Source organism: Cricetulus griseus, chromosome 3 (genome assembly GCF_003668045.3).
Source record: "Cricetulus griseus strain 17A/GY chromosome 3, alternate assembly CriGri-PICRH-1.0, whole genome shotgun sequence".
Classification (NCBI taxonomy): Eukaryota; Metazoa; Chordata; class Mammalia; order Rodentia; family Cricetidae; genus Cricetulus; species Cricetulus griseus.
The window spans coordinates 155,634,593-155,650,184 of NC_048596.1; the positions used below are offsets into that span (position 1 = coordinate 155,634,593).

The window sequence follows — 15,592 nt, forward strand, 5'->3', positions numbered from 1 at the left end:
GAGATGCTTATATTCAGGCATTTAGAACTGTGAACCCGGTTTTGCTTCTGCCTGGTTCTGACAACGTCCTTGCCCTTATTGACCTGACTGTCTCAATGCAGACTTACTGCACCTTGTGAGGCTCACATGGTTGACTTACCCTTCCTCCCACTCTCCTTCAGAGTTCTACCTTTCTTTAAAGAATGGGTAGGATTATGGCCTTTTAAATTCATTTTTATTGGACTTCTGGATGTGTTGCCTTATTCTTACCCCAGAAAGACATGGTTTAGCTACTTTATTTCTTTTGTGATGTTCAGAAGTTTGGCAGTGAAAATACTTTCAGATTTTGACTTCTGGGACATTATATTCAGTAAGAGACTGTAATGATAAATCTTTCTGCCAAGCTGCCTGAGCCCCACTGCCACATGGGTGTCTGAAATAACAAATAGAGTCTCATATTAATTACAATGCTTCTGGCCAATGACTATGATATCTTATCTGCTATCTCTGTCTTAAGTATCAACCATAATTATTAATCTATATATTTATAAATACTTAGAGGAAGCTGATGGCGTGCATCCATACTTCTCGGGATCATATGGCGACGACAATCTTTACTACATTTCCCAGAATCCTCGACTCCTAGTCCCGCCTAACTTGCTTCCCTATTGGCCAACAGTGCTTTATTTATCAACCAATAGGACAAACATACACAGAAGGACCTCCTCCATCATCTCTTTTCTGTCTAAATAAAAAGGGTTTTAACATTAACATAGTAAAATATATAACAAAACAATTATCAAGTAAGAACTATAGTCTTAATATTTAGTTCATTAACATTTAGCAAGATTTAAAGAAAATATTCTATCATTTATCTTTTCGTTGTGAGTCTAAAGTCTTATATATAGCTTATCTTTTATAATAACTAAAGAAAACTATAATCATAACTATCTGTCTTCAACTCCATCAAAGATCACAGAAGGGTAATATGTAAACGCTACATCTGACACAGACATCTCGCTACCTGGACAGTCACCCAAAGTTCCTCTGTAACACTGGGGCATCCATCTTCAGCCTATAGGCCACAGTGTGTCTGGCAGACCTCTCAGTGAAGCAGGACCCCTTCAGAACTGTTCATCTTGTTTTGTAAGTTCATCAGTCACTTTCTTGTGGGTCCTGCATGTCCAGTTTATACAGCAACAAACAGTCCAGGCAAGAGCAGTTTCTTGCCCAAATGCAAAGAGTGGAAACTGGTGGCCAAGAGCCCATGCAGATCTCAAGAACCCCCTCCACTACAGCCTCACTTCTACTCTCCACTTGCTCCCATTGGGAGATGCTGGGATCAGACCACAGGGTCCCCAGCATGTTCCACCACTGTGCTGGACTCCTGCCCCCTTACAGCAGTTATTTGTCTCCTTGATTGCTTTTATAAAGTGAAGTCTTCCTTTTTGACCCTAGCCGGCCTAGAACTCCTAAACCTGTCTAGTAGTTGTCACACCCAGTGTGCTTAGTAGATGAGACTGTGGGCACAGACCATCACATCTGGCTCACTCCTTACTTTTTGCATGAAAATGACCCTTGTATACCACTTAGTGAAAAGGATGTGGAGAGGGAAATCCTGAAAATGAACTGTGGATTACCCACATTAACACATTACAAGGCTACTACAGGTGGCCATAAGAATGATTCTCTCGGCTCTGACCACAGGGAGTAAGTGATCCATAGCTCCAGCACTGCTATCTAGACTCAATTGCCATGTCTCATATTTGGCTCCTAGCCAGTGACTGAGCATAACAGGGGTACTAGAGGTGGCTTTTCTCTTGCCCCATTTTTACTGTGATTGCTCTGCAGCCTGTTTTCCTCTGGGGTCAGACCTGCATTATTCCCTGGCAGCTAGCTCTTCCTGCCTCCACAGGCTCTCCTCATTTTCTCTCATAGATCCTTCTTACACTTTTCTTGTATTTAAATCCCAGTTTTGTGTCTGCCTTTCAGGCGGGCGTAGTTAACTTCTTAGCTGTTTCCCTCCAATATTGTCCTAGGGATTTCTGTCGCCTCTTCTCTTTGCAGATCTTTTATTTCTGGGTCCCAGGTCCTCATCTTTCTTGTTTTGCTTCCTTTCTGGGTGGAATTCATCCTCCACATGGGAGGTAAATTATTGAAACCCTGCATGACTGAAAACTATTTAATCTCACCCTTGAGGGATGATTTGGCTGGATATGGAATTTTAGCTTGGAAATGATTTTTTTCATTATTTTAAACACATTCTCCATCACCTCATAGTTTTCAGTGTAAATGTTGAGAAATACAGCACCACTTTTGATTTCTGATTCTTTGTATATGACCTGCTTTCTCTCTAGAAGCTTTTATAATTTCTTAATCTTGATGCTTTGAGCTTTCGTGGTGCTGTGCCTTGTCACTGTGTTGGATCCCAATCAATTTGGGGACATCTGTCTGTGACATGCTCATGCACTTTGATACTTTTTGTTTTCTGTGTTCTCAAGAAGTCAGAATGACAATATTTTGTGCATTGATTCCCATTTTCTTATTTCCCTTTGTTTTCCAAGCAATTAATTTAACTTCTCTTTCTTAAAGAGCATTTAATCTTAGTGTATGTTTTGAAATTTCTAGGCTTTCTTTCTGCTCTTTGGTTTTTAAGATAACAGCATTCTATTCTTGTTTCATGGATATGTTGTGTCACTAGAGATATTTATGTGTTGCTTGTTTAGAAATGTCTTCATTCCCCCCAGTACCTCTCACAGGAATTCCTCTTTTGATTATTTAACTCGTTTTCTTATTTCACTTTGTATTTTGCTATTTGTTTATATGCTGGTTGATTCTTGGCTGTTTTCTCATATGTAGAGAGTTCAGTTTGGTGTAATTTGTATTCATGTTAGAGGTGGGCTCTTGAGTGTGACCAAGCTGGAACTGACATGTCCTTCAAGTCTTTGCACATATTCTCTTTATGAGGTCTAGGATGTTCACCTTATTTAAAAATGCTTCTGCATGCAATGCTTCTGCCTTGGCTTTTTCTCCTCTCTCCACGCTGGTGTTGAACTCACAGAGATCCACCTGCCTCTGCCTTCTGAGTGCTGGGATTAAAGGCGTGCGCCACCAACGCCCACTAGATGGGTTTCTTAAAGATCCTTATGTAGCACATTGTTACCAATGTTAGATTAGGTGACAGCACTTTGAGTGTTGTTTTATCTTTTTATTTTCTAGTGACAAAAGAGATTTACAGAAGAGTGTAGATACAATTATAACGTCAAGCTTAGTATTCACAGCATAGGAATGGGCATTGGAAGGTGCCTGTGATGAACAGTTATACTATCTTTGAGAACTAGATTTCTGAAGATGCATTAAACAGGCATCCTGGTAGTTGCTACCATGATGACCCTAAAAGGAAATTAGGGTTAGGGGTCAAAGGTCTCATAGAACAGACCAAAAGTCCCTGTAGTCATTCTTATTTTTACAACATAAAAGTAATTCACCAAAAGCTGTTTGCTTTTATTTTATGTGTTTGGGGGTTTTGCCTGTGTGTGTGTATGCCTATGCACCACTTGCATGCAGTGCTGTGTAGGCCAGAAGAGGGCGTAAGGTCCCCTAGAATTGGAGTTAACAAATGCTAGGAGCTGCCATGTAGATGCTGGGGATTGAACCTGGGTTCCCTGTAATAGTAGCCAGTGCTATTCACCACTGAGCCATCTCTCCAATCCCAGTCCTTATTCATTTTCAATGATGTATAGTTAGTGTCTCCTTGCCCATTCTTGATCTTTGCAGGTTTCAGAATCTGCCACTAGCTTAGCATAAATTTCTTTTATCACTGTTGTGCATGATGTGGTTCAGTTACTGAAGCAAAACCCTGCCAGGGTACTGTGGTGAGACGCTTAGGAGAGGCTTTCCAGGTTCATACTTCTTTCTACCATGTGACTGGCTGGCTGCAAACAGTACTGAGGAAGAGGACAGTAGTAGCTATAGCAAGAGTAGGTAAAAATTCACGGACAAGACTGAGATGTGGACATTGCTGATTACCTGTGTGACGTTCCCTTTCTGCCCTTCTTCCTGGACAACTTTCCCCAGTGAAGCATCAAAAGCCCAGAACTTTCTCACTGCCCTTTCAGCAAAGACTTGTGATACAGAGATGGCCAATGGGAAACTTGGTAGCCTCTGAAAGCCTACTGGACCTCACAGAACATGTCTGTCACATGGTGGTCAGGGAGCATGGCAATGTAGAAAGAAAAGTCTAGGTCGTTTTCAAGAAAGAAACAATTCTTGTTGTTTTTTATACTGATACAAACAAAAAGCTATACACTAAAGTGAAAAGCTTACTGAATTTTCACAGAAAACCCTCAGTTAAATAAAGTTCCTAAAGAAATCCTCTACACACTTTCCAAAGTCTGAAGCCTGGTATGCTTGTCACCAAAAAACTGGTTTTTGCTTTGTTTGCTTACAGTGAAAGAATATGTTGTGTGTAGTCTTGTGTCTAAGTTCTCTGTTTTATCTGTGATAGTCCTTAGTATAGATTAATACAGATTGCTCCTCCTTGCTGCTGTATAGTATTCTATGATGTGAATATACTGTTTATTTCTTTGACCATTAGTGTGTATTCAAACAATTATATATAGTGTTTCTATAAGCATTTTAATATATTGAACTTGCTCTATTGACCAGGCTGGCCTCACCAACTCAGATCTGCCCGCCTCTGCCTCCCAAGTACTAGGATTAAAGATACATACCACTCTGCTCAGCAAGTATATAGCTGTATAATCTTTGGGCAGATGTATAATATGTCAACCAGCCTGAGGCTTACTTTTCTTCTTTGCCAGTTTCTTACGTGTGTAGTGAACTTTAGTTATTTCCATGTACCATCATCAATCCCCCTTCCCTCCTGCTACAACTCTTCCTCTCAACTCTTACTCTCATGTCTGCCTTGAATTATTTTTAATAATTTACCTCTGACTTTCATGTCTGAGTTTAATTATGATTGCTTATATGAGCATGGGTGGGAGGTTATTTACTGGAATAAGGGCAATTTATTAGTGTTATACCACTAAGGAAAATGATACTTCCCCTCCCCTCCACACACTGACTGCCAGTAGTTCCTCAAGGAGGGGTGGGGCCTCATGAGTTCTTCTCCACTCACGATGGAATGTTCACAGGCTGAGTCTGGTGCAGGACTTGTGTAGGTAACCATGGCTGCTTTGAGTTCATGAGTACAATAGCTGGGTCATGGTCACAGAACTGCACAGCATACCTCTCTATCTCCAGCTTTTAGCATCCCTTTTGCCTCTCTTCTGAAATGTCATTTGCACCTTGGAGGGGATGAGATAGAAGTCCCACTTTTGGATGATCACTTCATTGCCATTTATTTTCAGCAATTTGACGAGTTGTGAGTCTCTGAATTAACCATCACCAATTGCAATAACAAACTTCTCTGACCAGGGCTGAGAGCAGCACTGACCTATGGATATAAACATAGTATTTAAATGACAGCTTGATAACATGTCTGTTTAGCAAAACAACAGTAGTAGTAGGTTTCCTATTAGGCAGCTGACCTTCCCATATGCTCAGGGTCATATAGAGGCTTACAGGTTTAAGAAGCCATAAATTAGTAGGACAATCCAAGTGGTTAGTATTGTATTCTTATTCTCTCAGTGAGCAGAATTTTAAGTATAATTTTAGAACACATTCATTATAAACTTATTTATAGAGCAAAAACATAACTGGATTTTCTTTTTTTTCTTGTCAGCAACTTGAATTGGTGGAACCAAGTGGCTGGATTCATGTTCCTTTAACTGACAATCATAAGAAGCCAACTCGCACATTCATGATACAGATTGCTGTTCTAGCCAATCACCAAAATGGAAGAGACACCCACATGAGACAAATTAAAATATATACACCAGTTGAAGAGAGCTCCATTGGAAAATTCCCCAGATGCACAACCATCGATTTTATGATGTATCGTTCAATACGGTGACTTGAAAATGGGAGAGAAGTGAAATAGACATTTATTTTATCCTGACATTGAGTATTATGTCAATTATCTTTAGTGGAAAAGCATGTCGTTTTACAGTTTTGTATATATTTAAAACATTTTAATTTAGATAAGTAACTTTTGGGTGATGCCTTTTTTCTTTATACAATAAAGCTCATATATTTTATATTGCTAAAAATAAATTTGAAGTCAATCTTTAAATTTTTCTTTATATTAAAAGAAAACTAGTTAAACTGAAAATTTCAAGATGTACATAATTTTTTTACTAGCGTGGTTATTATTTCATATAATGGTTGTTGGGCATTTGGGAACAATACTCTGTTTTTTTAGTATACCTGTAATAATTTTTTAATAACATAAGATTAATTTTTTGTAGATGAAATTTAATTTTTTAAATGTGTGATCCTTTTTAAACATAGTATCAAAATAAACTGGTACTAGATGTTTGTTATGAACTCGTCTGTTTAGGTGTTCTGGCCCATGCCCATAATGTAGCATTCTAGAGGCTGGGGCAGAAGGATTGTGAGTTCCAGTCTAGCTTGGCCTGTACAGTGAGACCCTGTGTTAAAGAGACCGGGAGCTTTAGCAGCAGGAGAAGCCAGTCTGATTTAGAGGATGTAATTGTCTTACCTTCTCTCTTCCATGAAATATTTATAACTCCAGGGTTGTCTGTACTCTGACAATATCATGTGAGAAATTGCCATTTAATTTGCAGTTTATCTCACTCCATGTATCACTTATGTGAAGAATTTCATTTTGTGTCTAACATTGTAACGTTTTCACAGGTAATATTTCCTATGAGAATTTAAAAAGGAAGAGCCTATTTTTTATTTTATTTATTTATATTTTTGTAGAACATGGCTTAAACAATGAATGTTGATTGGTTCATAACATGTTGTGCCCTGTATCTGATTGGGATGGAGTCATTAGTCCCAGGACTTCCTCTAGATTCACTGGCTTTAGAAAGGTTGTTCGGGTATTGTTGGGTATATGTAAGTCTAAATCAAGAATGTTTAAAAGTAATAGTGTGTTTGCTTTGCTTTATTCTGTTTGCTTTATACTGTCCACCAGGTTACTACTGATATGGTTTCACTTTCTTTGAGTTCCAAAAAGAGCTTTTTGTTTGTTTGTGTTATTCTCTTGGAAGTAGAAAGCATGCTAGGGATCTGGTATAGGGTAGGTGAAATCTGTAGCCCAATGTAGTAGAGATACAGGTGTAGGATGCTAGGGAGAGTACAGGGGAATTAAGGAAATACATGGAGGATGGAAGGAGAGAAGAGAATCTAAGAAATGAGAATGGAAGTAGACAGTAGGCAAGGATGTTAACCGTCATGTAAACGGCAGGGGTTAATGCTAGGGCAAGAAGCATTTAAGAGCTACAAAAGGCTACAGTAGTAATAATGTCCCTGCTTACTGATTGCTTTTTAAAAGTTTGCTTAGAAGGATTAATTATGTACATTATCCCACTGGTAGTTTGCTAAGGCATTCCTAAATCAAGAGGAACTAAAAAGAATGTCAAGAAAGCCTGTGATTTCCTCCTTTATTCTATTGTCCTAAAAAAAAAAAAAAAAAAAAAAAAAAAAAAAAAAAAAAAAAAAAAACAACTCTCATAAGCCCAGGCTGACCCCAAATTTGCCATGTCCTTGAAGTGACCCTTCTGCCTCTACCTCTCAACTACTGGGATCACAAACATGTGACACCATGCCCAACTTTGCTAAGCAAACATTCTGCCAATTCTGTTTACCTATTGTCATACACTATCAGACTGGCCAGCTTAATAGGCATGGGGAATTTGATAGCTGAGGATTCTAGAAATGATGGATTCTCTAGACATAACAATAGTTTTTATTACAGCTAGATGATGTGTTATATTGCTGTAGCCTAATTGTCAAAGCAGTTTCCTGCTCTCAGCCTTGTTGAGAGAAGGGTCTGTTAGCAGTGGGCAGAGGCATTGCAGAGATCCATAGCTCATCAGTTCTTCCAGGAAGTGATTGGTAAGTGCAATGTGCTAAAAAGGGTGTCTGTCTCACCCTTTGCTCCTCCGAGGTTCAGGGAATGGCAAGGAGGAGGAGCAGAAGAAGGTAAGTGCTGAAAGATGGGATAGTTCTGTGACATGGCTGACACTCTCACGAACTCAAAGCAGCATAAGACTGCCTGTACAAGACTTCGCCCATCAACATTCCATCACAAACTAGGGAGGGGCACAGAAGGCCCCATCACTACCAGAGCAGCTATAGACCAAGGGAGGTTGCAAAACCCTCATGCAGGCCACCCTAATTAAGTGCAGTGGGTCACTTAACGTGATACGAAAGGAAAGGGACTTGAGAAGAAGCGTTTGGTGGGATGGGGAATGAGATAAAGGGAAATAATGAGAGACACTGATCAAAGGAGGGGGGAAGAGACTATAAAAGAATACTTTTAAAAATATTTTCAACAATTTTAAAATGCACATTTGTGATCCTATTGCTTGGGAAGCTGAGGTAAGAGTTAGGAATTTCAGGCCCACTTGTGCTAAACAGACATTGTCTAAAACCAACAGCAGAATGTTGCAGAGGTTTTTGTTGTCCTGCCGGGTCCTGCTGCTACTTCAGCCCTAAATAAACACATGGAAGCTATATTAAATCTTAAATTGTTGGCTGGTGGCTAGGGCTTCTAATTGGCTAGCTCTATCTTGTTATTAATCCATAACCACTAATCTATGACCTTATCTTACCAAAGAACTCCTGGCATGTCCTGTCTTCCCGGGCTCTACATGGTGTCCTCTTCAAGGCACCTCTCTGTGCCTATCTTCCTGCCTCTATTGGCCAAATAGTGTTTTATTCATCAACCAGTAAGAGAAACAGATATACAGAAGGACATCCTCATCAGCAGAAACAAAACATTTTCTGTTCAAGCTGGAGATGTACCTCAGTGGTAGAACATTTGCCTGGCATGTACAGAGTTATGTGCATAGAAGTATACATTATATGTCACAAAGAGTTATATCTAGAATATAAATTGGTTTTTCCAGACAGGGTTTCTCTGTATTGCTTCGGAGCATGTTCAGGAACTCACTCTGGAGACCAGGCTGGCCTTGAACTCACAGAGATCCTCCTACCTCTGCCTCCCAAGTGCTGGGATTAAAGGCGTGCACCACCACCACCCATAGAATATATTTTTTAAAGCCCTTAAAATTCAACCGGAAGAAAGAAATGCAATTTAAAATGAGCTAGATTTCATTGTCATTCACCAAGTAAAGCTGTGACCAGCCATTCTGTTCCCATGTACTAATATTTTCCCATGGGAGGAAAAGTGTGTGTCGTGAAGATGTTGGTGGGCCTACTCGTCAAAGTTTCATTTCTAATGCAGGCTCCTGTATTCTTTGTAATGCAGGACTGGAAGTGGTTTAGAAGTTTGGACTTTAGGGGACAATTTTGATATTAAATGGTATTTGATATAAATGTGATAACTCACATACACATGAGACATTTAAGGAATAGGAGCCCAGCTTTTCCAATGTAACATTTGTGTACACCTTGTGCAATATTTTTATGCAGTGTTTGTAATGTGCCAGTCACATGTGTCAGGTGTGGAGTAGTTTACTGGTGTCATTCAGGACTCACAAAAGTTCCAGATGGTTTCAGATTTTGGACATTGGGATTAGGGATACTTAATTTGTACTTCAAAGCCTCGGCACAGCCTACATCTGATCAGTAGGAGGGTGTGTAAAGAAACTGCAGTGTACCTGTATGGTGAAATAACTCAGCAGTAAAAATGAGCAGACTATAGGCAAGGCAACACTTTGGCAAGAACCTCAATGATGAGTTTATTGGTTGTGCATGATAGTTATGTACTCTATTTACAGGAAGAATCAAAAGTTTCATTAGTTAGAAAACTATATTACAAAAGTATTTACAATCTATCACAGGTTTAACATTGAAAATGAAAAAGTTCATGTCCCTGCTGTTCAGCAGTTTAGTTTTCAATTTTACTTGATTCTCCCTCATTTAGTCCATGGCAACTTCATTACTATTTTCCTTCTCTGCTGAGTAGAATCAACCTACTCTTTTTTAAGTATTCAAACTTGTGAAACTTTCTGAAGAAACTTTTATTTACAAAAAAACTATTTAACATGATTCAAATTCAAGCTGTAGCATTTACCATCTTAGTAAAAATGACCATGATTATAGCCTCAGCTTTCCACTGGGGTGGGTCACAGTTACCATAAAATGCTCTACTGTGCATTCACTTTGCCAATGCTGAGAGCAAATTGCTGTTCTCTCCCTGTGGTCTTTGAACTAATTCTGCAGACTGTTTTGTAGACTTTATCCCAAGACTAGTTCTTTTTCTTATCCTGGCACTCATCCGTAGTAGGAGATCCAGATTTTTAACAGATCATTTCCTGTTATTTCTACAGCAGTATCAAAGTACTGATCACTTACCAAGAAGTGAGAGATCCAGAAGGCTGAAATAGAGTTCAGCCAGCTGTTTTTCTCAGCTGCTAACATTTTAAGAATCACATGTTAAATGCTGGGCAGTGGTGCTGCACACCTTTAATCCCAGCACTCAGGAGGCAGAGGCAGGCAGATCTCTGTGAGTTCGAGGCCAGCCTAGTCTACACAGAGAAACTCTTGTCTCAATCCCCTTCCACCCCAAAAGGGAACACATAAGGAATCACATGTTACATGGGTATAAAGATGAAATGAGAGGGTAGCTTTGGTAAACAGTTGACAAGCCATTCAGGTATTAGTAAACACACATAATGGAAAGAGATTTTACTGTTCATTAAAAAGTTAAGTTTACTAGCATGATGGTGCACTTCTGTAGTCCCAGCACTTCAGAAGTAGAGGCAGGCAAGTTTGAGACTAGCTTGATCAACACAGGGAGCTCCAGACCATCCAGGGATACACACTGAGAACCATCTCAAAAAAAAAAAAAAAAAGTTTTCTTTCATACTTTCCTATGACATCCATCCTATGGCAACTCATTATAACATTAACATTTATAATTTCTTATATTGAAATTTTCAGCAGTTAGGCAGGTAACCAGGTGTAATTTTGATCCTGTCTTTAGTAATCCTGTGTCATCAGATTCTTCTTCCACCTTTTACTATAGCCTTTCACTCAGCCCTCTCACATTCTCCCAATCAATTGCAAAAGGATCGACCATTGGCTTTAGTTTATGATAAGATGAAGTTATCAGGCAGTGATTCATATAACCATCTAGAAATAGCTATACTAATTCCATATTAACTGTAAAATTTTCCTCTTGTGTCTTTTTAAAGCCATGTGTTTTTCTTCTTTGCCTCTTATATAATGAACTTTTCATTATTCTCAGACTTTCTTTTATCTAAGCATATAAATACACTTGTTTCTTAAAAAATATTTATTATTTGTATTTTACCTGCATGTATGTCTCTGTAAGGATGTTGGATTCTTTGGAACAGGAGTTATAAACAGTTGTGAGCTGCCATGTGGGTGCTGGGAATTGAACCTTGGTCCTCTGGAAGGGCACTCAGTGCTCTTAACCTCAGTCTATAATACAGAGCCATAGTAATAAAAACAATATACTGGCACAGAACAGACATGTAGACCAATGGGATGAAATCAAAGGCCTAAGCATGAGTGCTTCATGTTTATAACTTCAGCCATTTAGTGTTTGACGAAGATGCCTGGAACATGCACTGGAGAAAATACATCTCCAACAAATGTTGCTGAAAAACTGGAGTATCCGTATTCAGAAGAATTAGACCTGTTTCTATGACAAAAACTAACTCCAAATGGATCAAAGACCTAAATATTTAATCTGAAACTGCTGCAAGAAGAAATAAGCAGGGCTCTATATGATATAGGTGTATAAAAGAGCTTTCTGAATAGGACTCTGTTTTTCCAGGAATTTAGGACAATTGACAAATGGTACCTTGTAAACCAAAAAGCTTCTGTATAGCTAAAGAAAGAGTTGAAAGAAGAGGAAGCTCACAGAATGGAGGACTGGATCTGGAGGATTCAAAATGGTTCTGACCTGAAGTCCTCCCTGGGGACTGGCTTTCATGCACCATGCAAGCTTCTGAATGAGGGAAGCAACCAATAGTCTTACCTAGCTATGATGTCAGAGAACTAAAATAATAATCAGCATGGCATGATACTCTAATGGTGCAAAAGCAGCACACATGTCTTGGCAGTAACCAACAGCTCTCTAATTGGACTTAAGGTCCTCTCAACAAGAGAGAAACCATGCCTGGTGCTGGAAATAAAGCTAACTCTCCAGAGCTTAGTGAGGTCATTAATCTTGGAGGAGAACCTGCTACCATCACTTTACAAAGGCAGCATAATTCCCAACTACATTAAATATTTATGCTTGTACCCACAAGTGAGTATAGGTCTAATTCCTCATCAAAGAAACGTCTCCTTGTAACAGAGAGAGAACATTACAGAAAACTACAACCAATCAAACTGTAAAGAACCAGTAACTGTGATTGAGTCCCCACCGATTCATCTACAAAACAGTTGCCTCTGAGACACAGGGAAGGGGCGTGGCCAGAGAGAGGACAGGAAGCTTGCTGTGAGGTTTTTATCTCCTTGAAATGTCAGAGAAGCCACACCCATAGATTCTCATCAACTTGGCTGTCTAAATAAGACAACGAACAAGGATGATACCAATAGATATGCTAACACGTAAGGGAGAAATCTCATGGGTCCTCAACTGTAGACAAAGAACCACATGCTTCTCCATGTATGAGCCCCCAGATTGGTTACTGAGTACCAAATGGTCACCTCTGAAATCATATACACTCAAGCTACCTTAGATAGACTGAATAGGTATATATATATATATATATATATATATATATATATATATATATAATCTTAAAAGTGTCATGAATTTGAGGGGGCAAAGGGGACACATGGGAGGGGTTGGAGGGAGGAAAGGGAAGGGGAAACAATGTAATTACATTTTAATTAAAAATGTTTTTTAAAATTTTCTGAAGATGCCTAGTAAAGCAAGACATTTAAATGTAGCATTGATAATGAAGAGGTTTTAAATGAAAAACAAAAATGTCCTTCACACACATGCTTTCCAGCCCTGGCATCTTCATCTGCAGATTGGCTTCCACAGCAGCACACCTCAGGGAATTAGGTGAGAGCACAAGCAAACACTTTGCACAAGGCATAACAGATGCTTAATGTCCAGTGAAGGGTAGGTGCTGCTGCTGTTTGTACTTTGTCTTCATGTTGTCGGGTCTTAGGGATCTGTGGAGGAGAAAGGGCTGTTTCCCTCCCCTCATCAATTCTGCTGAATGTGTCTGGGTTCTGTCATCTCCTATGCAGCTGACCTGTATTTTCTTTGCTCCCACATCAGCACACCCAACCAACTGCAGACAATAGATAATATACTGCATTTGAAGTTTCGTGAGATGGTTCAGAGAGCATTTGCTTTCAGTCCTCAGGAACCACACAGTAGAAGGAGAGAACTGACTCCCACAAGTTGGCTTCTGATTTCTGCATGCACAAACACAAATGAATACACATAATAAGAGAAAAGAAAATGTCATTTGTAAAAAAAAGTGTTTGCAAGCTGGGCGTGGGGTACACACACCTTTAATCCAGCACTCGGAGGCAGAAGCAGGTGATCTCTGAGTTTAAAGCCATTCACCTCTACAGAGGGTGTTCCAGGACAGCCAGGATTACACAGAGAAACCCTGTCTCAGGGGAAGAAAAAAAAAAAAAACATGCAAGAAAGAAGAGGGTTGCAGGTCTAAAATGTTTTAGTATTTATTGTTAACTTTTACAACAACTTCATACATGTATATAATGTGTTGCGATCATATTTGTCTCACTATACTCTCCCCCATGCCTGCTGAACCCACTCTCTGTCCAACTAGTTCCCATCCTGCTAGCTGTTTTCATAGTCTTTGTTGTTGAAGCCGTATACTGGTAGCTAATCTTTTCTCTTGCCATTATTGCCTGCATATGATATAGCTATTTTCATAGCATTTACACTGTGTTAGGCATTGCAAGTGTAAGTCAGAGGTTATTTAAAGTATACACATTGGTACCAGCATAGTGGGGCATTGCTGTGTCAGACCTAACTATGATTTGGGGAGGATTGTGGAAGGACTTTGGAACTTTGGGCTAGAAGTTTCATTGGGTGTTAAGAGCCCAGGCCCAGATGGTTTCAGCACAGAATTCTACCAGATGATTAAAGAAGAACTAATACCAGTACTCCTCAAAAATATTCCATACAATAGAAACAGACGGTCGGGCTACCAGAGCTAGTTCCAGGACAGCCTCCAAAGCCACAGAGAAACCCTGTCTCGAAAAACCAAAAAAAAAAAAAAAAAAAAAAAAAAACAGAAGGAACATTGCCAAACTTTTACAAGGCAACAGTTACCCTGATACTCAAACCACACAAAGACACAACTAAGAAAGAGAATCACCGACCAATTTCCCTCATGAACATAGATGCAAAAATACTCAATAACATACTGGCAAACCGAATCCAAGAACACATTAGAAAAATTATCTACCATGACTAAGTATGATTCATCCCAGAGATGCAGGGATGGTTCAACATATGAAAATCAGTCAATGTAATCCACCATATAAACAAACAAAGAAAAAAGAAACCCGCATGACCATCTCATTAGATGTTGAAAATGCCTTCATGATAAAGGTCTTGGAGAGAATAGGGATACAAGTAACATACCTAAACATAAAGACAATATACAATAAGCCAACAGACAACATCAAACTAAATGGAGAGAAACTCAAAGTGATCCCACTGAAATCAGGACCAAGACAAGGTTGCCCACTCTCTCCATACCTTTTCAATATTGTACTTGAAGTTCTAGCTAGAGCGATAAGACAACAAAAGATCAAGAGAATTGTCGCTGTTTGCTAATGATATGATAAGATAGTTTACATAAGTGACCTAAAAAATTCTACTAGGGAACTCCTATAACTGTAAAACACCTTCAATAATGTAGCAGGATACAAGATGAACAAAAAAAAAAAAAAAAAAACCCTCCTATATACTGATGATGATAAAAGGGCTGAGAAAGAAATCAGAGAAAATCACCCTTTACAATAGCTACAAATCACATAAAACATCTCAGGGTAACTCTAACCAAACAAGTGAAAGACCTGTATGACAAGAAGAAATTAAATTAAAGTAGATATCAGAAAATGGAAAGATCTCCCATGCTCTTGAATAGGTAGGATCAACATAGTAAAAATGACAGTCTTGCCAAAATCAATCTACAGAGCCAATGCAATCCCCATCAAAAATCCCAGCACAATTCTTCCCAGACCTTGCAAGAACAATACTCAACTTCATATGAAAAAAAAAAAAAAACAACAACAAAAAAACAGGATAGCCATAACAGCCCTTTACAATAAAGGATCATCTGGGGGTATCGTCATCCATCCTGACTTCATACTCTATTATAGAGCTATAGTAATGAAAACAGCTTGGTATTGGCACAAAAACAGACAGGTAGACCAATGGAATTCAATCATAGACCGTGATATCAACCCACATACCTATGAACACCTAATTTTCAAAGAAGGTAAAAATTTTAAATTGGAAAAAAGAATGCATATTCAACAAATGGTGCTGGTATAAACTGGCTGTGGACAT

General features: G+C 39.0%; 1 protein-coding gene across 2 annotated transcripts in view; it reads left to right on the plus strand.

The window, feature by feature from the left end:
• Anapc10 (anaphase promoting complex subunit 10) overlaps positions 1-6,425 on the plus strand; it is a 47,208-nt gene extending 40,783 nt beyond the window's left edge. For both annotated transcript variants that reach the window (XM_027404886.2, XM_027404885.2), the window contains exon 5: positions 5,726-6,425. In XM_027404886.2, coding sequence (XP_027260687.1) covers positions 5,726-5,956 — 231 coding nt within the window. In that variant the 3' untranslated portion in view covers positions 5,957-6,425. The remainder of the gene's footprint in view (positions 1-5,725) is intronic.
• The last annotated feature ends 9,167 nt before the right edge of the window (positions 6,426-15,592 follow it).